General features: G+C 38.0%; 2 protein-coding genes and 1 long non-coding RNA gene across 4 annotated transcripts; 1 reads left to right on the top strand and 2 right to left on the bottom strand.

The window, feature by feature from the left end:
• Positions 1–184: 184 nt before the first annotated feature.
• On the bottom strand, positions 185–5592 carry tlr21 (toll-like receptor 21). 2 transcript variants are annotated; one of them, XM_038710994.1, is made up of 2 exons: positions 5499–5592; positions 185–3335 (listed from the first exon to the last, which is right to left on the bottom strand). In XM_038710994.1, exon 2 carries the CDS (start codon positions 3193–3195, stop codon positions 268–270), a length of 2928 nt encoding a protein of 975 aa, XP_038566922.1. In that variant the 5' UTR covers positions 3196–3335; positions 5499–5592; the 3' UTR covers positions 185–267. The 2 variants fall into 2 exon arrangements, with proteins under 2 accessions (XP_038566922.1, XP_038566921.1); XM_038710993.1 differs by lacking the exon at positions 5499–5592 and adding an exon at positions 4831–4967.
• A 3144-nt stretch (positions 5593–8736) lies between these two features.
• Positions 8737–10705, bottom strand: cnfn (cornifelin). Its single transcript, XM_038710992.1, has 3 exons — positions 9685–10705; positions 9457–9593; positions 8737–9049 (listed from the first exon to the last, which is right to left on the bottom strand). Exons 1-3 carry the CDS (start codon positions 9806–9808, stop codon positions 8960–8962), a joined length of 351 nt encoding a protein of 116 aa, XP_038566920.1. The 5' UTR covers positions 9809–10705; the 3' UTR covers positions 8737–8959.
• On the top strand, positions 9507–14032 carry LOC119897355. The gene is made up of 3 exons (XR_005443397.1): positions 9507–9599; positions 9687–9812; positions 12903–14032. It is a non-coding gene; the product is annotated as an uncharacterized LOC119897355 (long non-coding RNA).
• The last annotated feature ends 23 nt before the right edge of the window (positions 14033–14055 follow it).

The raw sequence follows: 14055 nt of genomic DNA, 5'->3' as shown, positions 1-14055 counted from the left end.
CTTTGATATTTTGTGGCACAAGTGGGCTTCATTTAAATGCAAGAAATTACATTTGTACAATTGTGCAATGGAGACATGCAATAAAGCATTGCTAAATATAAAATTAGACATTTCCGATTCATGCATGTAGAATTACATCATTAGTATTAGTCTTGCATCACACTTCAATTTTACACTGTAGTTCCATGACCCTCTCAGGGGATTTAATTATTAATTTCACATACTGAGAGATTTGTCTTTATAATCACAAATAAAATTGTCATTCTTTTACGGTAGCAAGTAATAATTTTCATCTGATGTGTGAGTCTCAAAATGTTCTTTGCTTTCAGTTACACAACCTTTACTTTTGTAATTTTCTTCTGTTTCGAGTCTGCTCCCTGTTCTCATTGCCCTACGTAGCTGATTCCAAAACAGGGCTTGGGCCTGCGTCGGGTCAGTGCAGCCTGAGCCAGGCCACTGCAGATAAGTCTTTTTTAACATGACTTTCCTCATGCGGTGATAAGATGACACCTGCCTCTCAGTGATTGGCTCCAGAAACACGAGCAGGAGAACATCCTGGTGCTCATCGAAGAGTCGGTAGCTGGCCAGTTGAATTTCCAGAGAACACCACTCACTTCTTAGGAAATCCCTGCTCACCACACAAATGGTTTTACGGCTGCTATATACAGCGGAGACGATGTTGTCCACAATATCACGGCCCAGTTCAAAGTCCCTGTGATGTAGGCAAAGTTTAAAAGATGATCCATTTCCCTCCAGGTTGGGCAGCAACTGGTCCATGACCCACTGTTCATCGGAGGAATTATAGGAAATGAATGCATCATATTTGCAATTTTCCTCCTCCTCCCTGAGTCTGCGCCACTGCTCACTAAACCAAGACCGGAATACATAGTAGCTGTACTTCATTTTCCAGTAAAGTTTGACATAAAGTAAAGGAGTGACTGTGAACAGAAATATCACAACTGATGTACTAAAGAACAGGTACTCTCCTAGATCTATGTAACAAACTTTGGTGTCAAAGTTGTATAATTTGAGTTTTGCATCGTGTGGGCACGGCAGATTGTAGAGATAGACCACCTGGACATTTGGGTTATGTATTGTCCAATTTTGCAGCATGCTGTTCTTGCAGGTGCAGCTTAAAGGAATATTACGTATGTCAAGGTAGTGGAGTTTAGGTAAACTTTCTAGTGCATCAACTTGAATTTGCTCCATCACATTGCGGTTGAGCTGTAGTGTGTGTAACTGTGTGAGATTCCCAAAAACCTCCTTTGTGAAGTTCTGAATGCCCATGTTTTCCACAATCAATTTTCTCAAATTTCTTAGATTTTTAAAAACACCTGGTTGGAGTTGTGTCACCCCAACACAGCAGTTATCCAATGAGAGGAAATGTAAGTCTGTTAGATCATCAAAGGCATCAGGAGTAAGATAAATTATGTTATTGTTTGTGAGATACAGAGACTTCAGTGAGTGGAGGCCACGGAACAAAGTGCGGGGTAAAATAGTGAGGCCATGAGGCCGCTGCCCATCCAATTTCAGATCACTGAGTTTGCTGAGATTCATAAATGGTGAACCGATGTCTTTAGTGAGGAAGCGAATCTGATTACTTTGTAGATCCAGCACTGTTAGTGTGTCTTGAAATACACGATAGAGGGAAGTGTCAATCTGTTTTAGGTTGTTTCCATCTAGATAGAATTTGGACAGACTTTTCAGTCCATTAAGGCCAGATTGCTCAAAATGAGTGATCTTATTACCTCCTAGGTCCAGTGTAGTCAGATTCCTGAGATTGAGGAACGTCCCGTTAAAAATGACAGAAATACGGTTATTGCGTAGGTTAAGGATTTGCAGGTTGAAGTTATCTTCAAATGTGTTATTGAACAGATCAGTTAAGAGGTTATTGTCCAAACGGAGCATCTCAAGCCTTTCCAGTCCTTTAAGAGCATTACGATGCAGAAAAGAAATTGTGTTTATGTTAAGTTTTAACATCTTGATATTTCGTGTACAATAGAAAGCATGAGACCCGACTGAGAGGATGCGGTTGTAACGATAGCTCAACTCTTCCAGATTTGGAAAATAATGTTGTGTTTTACAGGATGACAGTGAGGTTAGGTGGTTATGCTCTGCACTGAAGCTTTTTATATTTGTCTGATTATTGAGAAAGTTGAGACTTATTTTTTTCAGTTGGTTGTGGGATAGATCCAAAGTCCCTTTGATTTTAGGACAAGATGACAGAGTGTAATATGTTAGATTTTCAATCCCATTACTGCTCAGCCGCAAATATGTTATCTCTTTAACCTTTTTTTTTAACTGTTTACATAGCTCCATGAGCAGGGTGTCATTTTTCAGTCCTGTTCCAGAGAAATCCACGTGACCTGCATGGACGTTGCTGATGTTTAAAAACTCCACTACCTTAACACTTGTTGAACGCAAACGCAGGTAGTTTATATGCCTCAAATCCACTCCTTGAAAAGCCATCGTAGGGAGCCTAGAATTGTATGACAAATCTAGCAGCTGGATGAACCTGAGAAATGAATGTTCACATCCTAATGTAAACAGATTGTTTCTACATAAATATAACGTAGTGAGGGATTTGGGTAGCGACGCATTGGAGTGGCTGAGAGAGGTCAAACTGTTAAAGCAAAGATCTAGTATCCTCAGATTCATGAGATGTGACACAGACTCAGCAATCCCTGAGAAATGTGTCAAAAAGTTTTGCCTCATGATTAAAGTGTCTAGATTGAGAACAGTAGAAAAAATGCCCTCTGGGAGTTGCTTTAATTTATTTTTTGTCAGCGAGAGAAAAGTGAGATTGTGCAGGTCCTTGAACAGAGAAGGGTTGAGGTCTGATATGTCGTTAAAGGACAAATTGAGAGACTTAAGTTGATGCAAGTTTTGGAAAGCATATTGATCAATAATCTTCAAGTGATTGTCATCTATTCGGAGGTGCTGAAGGTTTGGTAGATGAACAAAGCTCTTGTTGGGAATGTGCCACAGAGGATTAATGCAGACGGTAAGATTGATGGCAGACGGCGGCAGGTCATTTATTAACGCAGACATGTTCTTTTCCTTTCGATGGATGCATTTGAAACTTTGTCCATTTGAGTATGGGTCTTCAATACAGTTGTTAAAGCTGTAACCACTAATGAGATGAACAGCACCAAGAACAACTGTTGCTGACAACAGCAACATTGGGCTCGCCATTCTGTCTTGCTGCAGTCCAGAGAAACAGTCCTTTAAAATGACTTTCAACAGTGTCTTGTTGCTGGGTTGGTTTATATTATGCTGGAAATGTCTTTTAAGAAGGCCTCTGGATGTTCATCACTTGAACATGGTTCAGGAATCTGAGAACAACAAGAGAGTTGTGTGATTTGAATGTTTCATTTTCAAATCAAGCTGATAGCAAAATGTCAGTCCTGTTTTCATACCTTTACAGGAAATGTGGAAAATTGACAATGTAGTTGAAGGTATTCTTTTTAGGGTCCGAGATATTTTTTTCTTTTTTATGCAAAGTAAGCTCATTTTTGGGGGCCTAAACATGCTCGAAAACTCACCAAACTTTGCACATGTCGGAATTGCATATTTTATGGGTCCCGCACATGGGCGTGGCAAAATGGCTCGCTGGCGCCACCTACAAAATTGGAAAAAATTTGTTGTACAAACTGAGTTTTTGTGGAACGGCGTGCCCGTGGCCTCGAAAATCGATGAATTGCCACAAAACAGGAAGTTGTTATACCTTCATTGTGCATGCTCTAAATTGTACTAAATTGGACATGGATAATTACAGTCCCGCCCTGAACACATGTACATGCCGACATTCACCCACAGTCATAGCGCCACCTGCTGGAAACAGGAAGTGACCTTCAACGAAGCAGCCCCCGCCGCACGTTTCACCTACATTTATGAAATCTCTGTGGCACATGTATCATGTCCAGGCGTACCAAAAATCCTCTTGGAGCAATGCTCTAAACCTAACAGGAAGTCAGCCATTTAGAATTTTATGGTCATTTTTGGATTGTGGAGTTACACACACCGTACTTTATCAAACTCCTCCTAGAGATTAAGTCCGACCAACTTCAGATTTGTGCTGTGCGGTCTAAAGCCATTGATAGATTGGTGCAGTTGAACAAACAGTGAGTTTTCGTGGAACGGTTTGTCGTCCAAAATTGATGATTCACCATGAAAGAGGAGGTTGTAACTTCAATGTTCATGCTCACATCTGCACCAAACTTTACATGCTTGATAACAGTCCCGCCCCGAACACATCTACATGTTCACTTATAGTTGTAGTGTGAAGTGCTATGTAGCGCCACAAAGGGGACACAGGAAGTGATGATTAACACGTTTGTGCAGCGTCTGAAACCCGTGGCAAATCCACACTTGCAGAGCTCCAGAATCTGCAAAGTGGCCGCTTCACAACTCGACGTGATACTCTGCTTGCAGCTTTAATCTAAAATTAGTATTTATAGGCGGATATTTTTATTGTAAAGCTCTCCAAAAGGTTGAAATATACCTTTTAAAACATTGTGGAATGACATTTAACATTTAATTAATTTCTGATAATATTTTATTTTGTGTTTTTTATATATATCTATATCTAAAATAGCAGATACAAAGGCATGGAAAGGAATAAATGTTATGCACAAATGCATATACAAATACAATAAAATGTTTTTATATATATAAATATAAATATGTTTTTGCAATAAAAGTCTGCTTTACAATAAAACATGAAGCCCCAAAATACAAATTAACCTATTTTTATGAGGCGTTTCAGTATGTTCAGTACATAGTGTTCCTACACTAACTCGAAAGAGTTTTTTGATAATGCTAGATTACCTTTCCAGAACCAAACACCAGTACCTTCAGCAGGTTCCTGTATTTGTCTCAGGTCAAACCATCCAGTTATTCTCACTTGAGGAATTGCTGTGTTTGCCAAGAAATTTCAGTCTTGTTGTGATGAGGATTAACTGGGTTCCTCTTTTGTAATGTTTTCATATCCTGTTTCACTCTGCCCTTATGCTCCTCCTCCTCCTCCTCCTCCTCCTCCTCCTCCTCCTCCTCCTGACATTTGCTTCATTTAATATAATCCACAAATGATACTATTAAAAGTATACCAGTAAAGTGTTGACATTGTTAGCTAAACAGCTAATAAATTGGCCTGCGGTGAGTTTACTGCAGGGATGGGCTATAGACCTAACATTTTGTGACAATCCTAATGTGAATAACGACAGCATTAGCAGAGAAAGGGAGACTTCTGAAATAATCCTTGTGCATTTTCCGTCATAAAGTCTCCCTTTAGTTGTTCTACATTTCAGATTCAACCTCTTTTGAATTAGATATTTTCATATTGTCTGTTGGCCAAGAAACATTGCAAATAATGATATCCTGTGATTAGTCTTTCTCATAAAATCTTGCACACAATTGTTCACACTCTTGTCTGATCATTTCTAAATATGGTACAGTATTTGAAGCTAAATTACATAATTTTGCCATGACGGCCTTACCTGTTCAAATGAATGTTCACCTCAAATTGCTTCTTCTGAGATTATCTTGTGCTGTGGATATCTCACATAGTCTCCACACTAAATCAGAAAGAGGAAGATGGGTGCAACCCATTTTTTCACTTTCATATGCAGTTTTACCTAATGACCCAAAAAAAAAGCCTAAATCACATAATTCAGATTCAGACAAACAAATTTTAACAAAATAATATTAATAAAATAAAAAAGAACATTGTTATATAGTTCATATAAATGTAACTGAGTTTAAAAGAATGTACCAGTCATGTTAAATGACCACTGTCAGCGCTTAGTACCTTGATAGCAGAAGGAATGAAGGACTTGAGTGTGGCTGTTTGTTCACCTAAGGGGCACTTTCGTGCTTTCTGGGTCTCCTGCTTCTCCCAGAGGGAACACACATCTCTTTGCTGGGCTCTTTCAAAATACCATTTAGGCTATTGTAGCAGACCTAAATTTATTAGTTATGCATTTTAATAAATTTCAAAGGATTGATACCCAATTATGAATTTTTAAGATTCATAAAATCATTTTTTTTAATTCCTCGTTTTAGGGCACCACTGGAGTTGTTATAATCCTAGAGTCTCCGGACCTCTAGGTAGTTTTGAATAATTATACAATTATTACTAGTGATCAGTTAGTTAATAATCGTTCAATTATCTTAAATCAGTCAGTCAGTCTCATATCTAAAGGGTCAATTCTCTTGGCAGGAACTATAAATAGGCAGCACACAGCTCTTGGTTATATTACATATTATTGAATTTATTCTCTAACTAAAGGTGATAAAAAGATGGTTGGATACAGGGAACATAAGCATTTGCTGAACAATGAGCCTGGAAGTTCGATTGTGGGAAACATTTGACTCATACGGCATAGAAGAGCTACTGAAAGTAAACTAATGCTATAATTTAGGAGTTAAAATGGACATCTGATCACAGAACGTGTGTTGAGTCTTACTGCTTGTCAACAGCCTGCTTCTGGCCTGTTGCACGGGTCCCACTCTAGCTGCCCGATCCTGGCTTTTTGCTAGGGATTGTCCGGGGGTCTCCGTGTCTGATTGAAAACGCCTCCTCCGTCTGGCAATTCGGCTGTTTGCAGGTTTCCTTCGTTGTAGCTGGCGAGACCACGTGGCTTGGTCTGACCTCGGTGAAGTTGGCTCGACGAAAATGGAACTTGGTCGTTTTCTGAATTAGTCCAGTGTAACTTAACGGACTGATAACTTTAACAAACAAAAGAAATAAAGAAAATAAAACAAACTGAAGGCAGATCGATGTCGCGGCACTTCAGGTGTGTAGCTTCAGGCGAACAAAGGGCCTGTTTGTTTCGCTGGCCGACTGAGGGCGTTGCCTGGCGAGGCACGCTGCGCGTGGAAGCGTCCAGAGGGCCGAGCAGAGTGGAAGAGCCAACAGCGAAGAGAAGCGCGAGAGGTCGCGAGTCGCTCTTTTGTTGTCTGGGACGTGGTTCCCCAGGGGGCGTCTCAGGTTTCCCAAGGGACTGCCTTTCTAAACTTAATGTCTAAAGAAAAGAAATCTATTTGCACGTCTTATAATCAAATATTTTCCACAATCGAACCTCAATGGTTGAACGGTTGTACTGTTCTAAGCATTTGGTAACAGGAAACAATTGTCACATTATTGGTCAGGATATTTATACATTTAACGGCATTTCCGATGAGGGCATGTAATACTTATTTCGTCCACTTGGGGGAGCTCAGGTTACATGAGGAAAGCTTGGATTAAATCAAAGATCGTCTCTCTTTTAGGAACTGGGAATTTTTTTGATTCATCCTTAAATTCAAGCTGGCGATTAAGAGTATAGTAAAACATTTCTTTGTCATCATTTCTAAAGGAATTTTGTAGGAAAGTATTATGAACAAGCATTGATTAGATCAGATGAAGGGGTGTCTTGCTGAAAATAAAAACTCTGCACAAGTAACTTTCTTTTCAGTACTAATATCAACAACAGATAGCAACAACAGTTAACATAACTACTCAAATAGAGGCAAACGTATTCAGGTAACTAAAGATTTAATTAACTCAATTAAATGCTTTGAGTTTTTGGAGAGTGCAGTCCTTTTACACTGAAAGTTCAGCTGTCCTGGACTATGTCACACTTAGGTGAGACAGGGGTTTTCCTTTTTGATGTGGTAATAAACAAAGAATAAGGTCAGTTGCCACGGAAACGTGTGTGGGGGGGCCAGTTTTGATAGGCTGTTCAGGGAGATGCCAATGGCTGGCTCGTGTCCCTTTGTCAGTTTAACAGTCAGGCCCCGCGTTATCAGCTTCGGAATCAAAAAGGTGCCAGTTTTATGGTCGGGATAGCACTTAGAGAAAGCAACTTTGACCCCTCCCCATCTTCTCTGGGGAGGAGAAAGGAATTTAGGGTAGTTCCAAATTTATTCAATATAAAATGCACAAATCCACACCGTTGTTCACTACACTATTCAACCCGTTAAACCAGCAAGTAAATGAGAAAGTGAATTCTTTGTTGTCCACACTTGAAAACCTACTGTGTGTTTACAGTGAATTTTAGTTGAGAGGCGAACACTGTTCCTAGATATGTGTTGACAATTTGAATGTCCTCAACATGTACAATGCTAGCTATTGGTGTGTGACTATTCTGCCAGATCAATGATCCTGAGTGTTTAATATGTTAAGGTCAAGGAAGTTATCATCGTGCCATTTGACAAACTGAAGTAGGACACAACAATGTTTTATTGGAACTCTCTTACTTAAAAGAATATACATTAGTTAATGAAACATACATGAAATACTACTTTTACAGAATATTAGATGAATACACGATATACATTATTGAATAACAGTGTTTGCAGGAAAAACAGTATCCAGGTGTAATGACAAAATAAATAATGTGTGTAAATTCACCACTATAATGTTTTAACTTGTAAGGGAAAAGCCGTTGTAAATCTCATCTTAATGTCTTCACTGGTTTGTTGCATAAAGACAAAGGAACAGTGAGTCAATATTTAACTTATTAAAGACAGTGCTTCAGTTTAAAAGTTTAGGCCTATTGAATTATTTAATTCTTCCATCATTGATTCACATGTTGAATACATATCACACATCAATGTAGCCTGGTTCCAAGTCTATTAATCCGTGTGTGTGTGTGTGTGTGTGTGTATGTATATGTATGTGTATATATGTGTGTGTATATATATATATATATATATATATATATATATATATATATATATATATATATATATATATAATATAGGGATAGATGGATAATGGCAATTCATTATCATTTATATTATCAGGCTATTATTCTTACATGGTAAACACTGTTCTATGTCCTGTGGAAATAACATAATGATGGTCATGCTAACATGAATCTCAAATACAGAAATTTTGTCCAGACCATGGAATGTAAATTTCCACATATTCTATTTCTTTGTCATTTGAAATAAGATTCAACGCCCCTTCTTTTTATCGTCTCATCTTTTGCTCCCGTGCCATCTGACACAGTCCACACAGAGGCAGGCAGGCCATGATTACCCAGTCATCACACACGGAGCCCTGGGAAGAAGCACAGGCACAAACAGTATCTTTTTTACAGGCCCCTCAGAGACTCAGTCTTATTTCACAGTTATTACAAAATAACTTCTATTTTCAGTACAAAATCAACTGTATCATTGGTTTTATCATTTAATCTGTGTTTAGACAACTTTATTGATGATAAAAAACTTTACGAATATAGCACAATTCATACAACAGTGCAACATGAAATCAAATAATCATAACATTTTTGATAAAACAATGAAAACAAGGAAAATAAAATAGGAATTAGGTCAAGTAAAAAAAAAAACTTCAGGAACATTTAAGAGGATCTGAGGGTTTTAACCATGTCAGACATTTAAGACTGGAGCAAAGCCATTCAGTGATGTTAAAACCAATAAAAGAATTTTAAAATTGAGCACACTTACGTCAATGTTGTATCTGCTGCGAATGCTTGTCCTTAGAGCAATCATGGCGCCAGGAAGGAAGGGCAGGCAGCAGCTGTCCCCATTGTCCTGAGCCACCTTACAGCCCAGGATACAAGGGAGAAACGTTGCACAAAGACCTAGAGGTGACAGCCATATAGTCATATTGCAAATTATTTCACAGTGTTGGCTAATTTCGGATTGATTTCAGAAATGCATGTAAACTCTTACAGATGCCGCAGTCTTCACAGCAGTCGCACACATTTGAACTCCAATCTGACAATCCGGAGGACACCGTGTACTGTGTGACTGTTACCTGAGGCTGCGAGCTAATCACATTTGACTGGAATGCCATTGCTGTAAGTAGAAGAAAAAGAATATGAGGAAGAGGAGAAATGTAAAAACAGATCGTAATGATTCAATTCCATGATCTTTATCAATATCATAGTCAGGTAGTTGTACTTATCGCTGTCCCTATGGCTTGTCACTGTCATATCTGTTTAAATTTTCTAGCCCTATTGCAGCAATGTATCCCCCAAGCAAATATCCTGTTTTATGTCCAGTCCTGTGCCATCGAAGCTTCTGCAGGTTTTCATTCCAACCAAAAATGATTTCAGGAATTAAATTAGTAGTGGAATGAATTCCTGAAGATTCTTCCATGTTGCACACTGGACAACCTTGGTTTGGAGGAAATGTTGCTTCACATCTCACCTGGTCTCACCTGAGATTTGTGTAAGGCTCTTGAATTGGTTAGTTTGGCGTTGTAGACGGTCATGGGATAAATCCACAATCCTGAGGGCAGAGCCATGGCCACAGCTCTTATACCCAGTGTGACATCATATAAATATTACTCACACACTACAGCCCAGGTTCTATGGCGATATGACATTGCAAACAATGACCATTTGGGCAGGTGCACATTGTAAAGACAAAACCCAAATGTTTAGTTTTGGGGCGTAACATCGCTTTCGAAAGGGTGCACCTAACATGAGGACGTCTTTATCTGCACACAGTAATTGAAGAACAAAGTAGCTATATAGTGCATATTTGTATTTCAGCAACTTATAAACCAGGTTTTACCTTTTAGGGCAGGTGTGGTATGTGTACACACTGTGGGCCCAGCTCTATGAATGGGAAAATAACAGTAGAAAGTGAGCAGTGAAGCAAAGACCTGGGTTGATGTAGAAATGAGTTTGTACTTTTGTGCTACCATATAGAAAAATATTTTGAACTTCTATGCATCACATGCATGCTGTGGATATGTATGGTGGGAAAAGACTCCTTAACAATTTAGAATAAAATACCTATTTTGCATCTGTTTAACGGATCCCCTTTGGCTCCCCTTCAGCTGTAGACCCACTAATAATTTGAATAGTCTTTATGGAGTCATACAGTATATAACACAGAGGACAAAAACAACATTAAAACAGAATACAAATCTATCTATAACAGGACAATACAACAATATAAACAATATTATGACAAATATACACAAAATAAAAATGCAGAGAATAAAATAAGTTGATAAACACAATTAAAGAACATTTAATAAACCATGGATAGTATGAAACACAAGACTTAATTCCAAAGATACATTAAAGACTTGAATGAAAAGAACTGCACTGTATCCATTCATTTTGACTGAATTCTGATTATATATAATATACAGGGTATAAGGTACAAAGCAGATTTATTTATCATATTACAATAGGTTGTAAAGTGAAACTAAGTTTTTTAACTGTCTTCTGCTACGTCGCAGACAATATACAGTAAAGTAAAAAACAATTTGTAAAATGGTAAACAGAAATAAACTATATTTAGTGGAGCAGTGCTAAGGATGAATTTGAGTTTAAAAGTCTAATTGCTTGGGGGAAAAAAGCTGAAGTCTGGTGGTGCGACAGCAGAAACTCATATATCTCTTCCCAGAAGGCAGCAGGGTGAACAGGCTTGAGCTAGTGTCCTTTTCTCTGCAAGGCACCCCACCTCACTGATGTCACTGATGCTCGGGAGATGGGTACCAATGACCTTCTGAGCAGTTTTAATCACACATGGCAGAGCCCTACGGCGCTGGGCACATCCCATGCCAGTTTGTGATGTTTTCAGTCAGGATTGGTGATAACAGTACTTTTTGCACAGCACTACCTTCCCAAAGAAGTCTGTTTGGATTACTGTAATTGGAGGGTTTTTTTTTGTTTATTCATAAGATAAGTCTGAAAGGAATTTAAACCTCTCAGAGGTACAACTGACCCCAAAGAGAATTTATATCACTATGTAGAATAACATACCTTTCTTTATCTGTGAACTATTTTTAGTTAAGCCAGTGTCAACAAAACACAAGGGTTCTCCTTATTATACAGGCTGGATATATCTAAGCAAGATTTAACCACATTTTAAATGTTTTTGTGATATACACAATATATTAGCTCATTTTAAAATCAGGCTTGATGACTCGTAGAGAGACTTTTACATGCCTCTACTTGATCATATCATAGTATTGCATTACAGTTTCTTGCATGTCACTTTTAGGAACTTACTTATTTATTTTTTTATTTCTGAAAATGTTTTGAATAATAGAATTACCAGATACGTTCAGATCAAGTAGCTCACCTAAGTAGGGTATTGAGGTGTGGCCTTAAATCATGATCCTATTGCAGTTGGTAATAACAAATCCGAGCAGTAGATGATATTATAAACCAAACTCAGATTACAAAAGCACCTGCCAAGACCAGACAGAACAGATCATTGTTATGCTCTGGTGTGACTCATTCACTGCATGTATCATTTTAAATTAGCTTCTCAAATGTACATGTTTGTGGTCCTCAAGGGCATTTTGTATCTTTGACTTTCATCTCACAGTGCTCAGGTTTTAAATCAAATTGCAAAACTGCAAACCAAAGAAAAAACATATACAGCATATTTTACATTATATAAGAGAGCTGAAAAAAGTAAGAATTAATTAATTAATTTACTCAATTAAAACAGCTATTGAACAGAACAACCATTCATTATGACCGCAAATCAAGGGGTGAATGTCCCAAAAATGTACCATTACTTACAGAAGATATAGAGCTGGACCAATAAATGGGCTAGGTTGATATACTGGCCAAAATTGCAGATATATTGATGTAAGCTAGGTATATGTGTCTGCAGATAAGTCACAAGAAATTTCAGCAAGGAAAGGCCAAACTAGGTTTGAGGTAATCTGTGTCACCATCACATAGTTTGTCCACCAGAGAGCACTGGCTAGTTGATTTGACTACAGTATTACAACAAACAAATCTAAGGCATCTGTCTCAACATTTTTTGCGGATGGTATTTGTTTGTTTGTTTTTTTAATTACTAGGCCTATCTGCCGATATATCGTTATTAGAACTCCTGAGAGCGTTCAGGTTATAACTTATATGCAGTGGTGTGTACATAAGTTCATTTTCATTTTTTGCCCTCATCAGGTCACATCAGAAAGGCACCTAAACAAGCCAAAAAGGCATCTGAGTTTCCCAAGTAAGTCCCAAGTGTGGTATTATGGACACATCTTTTTCCCCTTAAATAGGCACTTTCGAAAAGTAAGATGAGCAAGCATGGTCTTCCTTCCACACCTCCATGTGGTCACCAGATTACATGCAGACATGCTGTACACGAGACTGACTTAAACAATATGATTCTGTGCGGTATTGCACTTTTCATCATACAAACAAGTTGAATATGACAGACTGAAGCAAAACATCAGTGATGTTGCACAATAATAGAATTTACCAGAAGACCTTCAGTCGGGACAGAAGTAACCGCAAGAGTGTTCAGTTCCTCACACATTTAATACATTAGTTGTTTTTGAAAAGAAATCGTGTAGTTATACTGAAAGGACAATTTAGGACATTCTGTCCATCCTATCTCTCTCTGGTCTGTGGAAGGACTTTTGTCTCTCTCTACAGCGCTGACGTGTTTGCTCATATCAGACATCTGCAGGAAAGTGTCAAATCACAATCAAGAATAATTTAACAGGTTCAAGCTGCTTTAACAGAGCATAAGAGAGATTTAAATGTATTTGTTTTTACTACCAGTGTACTCTTGCATGATACCATTTGAGTTTTTAGTTTGTCCAAAGCATCTCTAATAATAAGCACTAAGTTGTAATCTTCATGTTTGCCATGCAATAGTCTATGTCGTTAACTTTAACCGCATAGATGAAAACAATGATGAATTAATTTCCTGTTGTGTTCTATGGAAGTGCCTTCAATTTTGTATATTTAGTATGTCACATCAGCCCCTCATTTTCTTCTTTACAAGATCTCAGACGGTAAGCCATGTCCTGATTATGATTTACTGTGAAATAAGTTCATTATTATAAACTAATTTCTTTGTTTTATTCAACGTCTACTGCACATAAATAGAGCTCTATTTTTCACTTGGTCAAAGTTTTAGTATTTATTTACTATTAAACAATTTTGTTTTGTAAAATTCTGAGATTTGTAAAATATGCAACAATCAAATAATGCTCCTGAGCGACTTCATCAAGTTACTACAATATAGTCTGGGTGTAATGCTTAACATCTTGACATAAACAGAACGTGAAGAACGTGGTGGAGACTGTGAAATTCCTGCCAA

The sequence above is a fragment of the Micropterus salmoides genome, unplaced genomic scaffold (assembly GCF_014851395.1).
Source record: "Micropterus salmoides isolate LMB-PRFRI ecotype aquatic unplaced genomic scaffold, ASM1485139v1 Ms_hic_scaffold_11, whole genome shotgun sequence".
Lineage (NCBI taxonomy): Eukaryota > Metazoa > Chordata > Actinopteri > Centrarchiformes > Centrarchidae > Micropterus > Micropterus salmoides.
The sequence above is the reverse complement of the archived record's forward strand: the minus strand, read 5'-3'. Positions and strand labels throughout refer to the sequence as shown.

Coding starts and splice junctions, on each gene's coding strand:
- tlr21 (XM_038710994.1), bottom strand. CDS start 3,195: ATGGCGAGCCCAATGTTGCTGTTGTCAGCAACAGTTGTTCTTGGTGCT.
- cnfn (XM_038710992.1), bottom strand. CDS start 9,808: ATGGCATTCCAGTCAAATGTGATTAGCTCGCAGCCTCAGGTAACAGTC. Junction 9,594..9,684: donor CTGTGAAGACTGCGGCATCT/GTAAGAGTTTAC, acceptor TGTCACCTCTAG/GTCTTTGTGCAACGTTTCTC. Junction 9,050..9,456: donor GCAGCAGATACAACATTGAC/GTAAGTGTGCTC, acceptor GCTTCTTCCCAG/GGCTCCGTGTGTGATGACTG.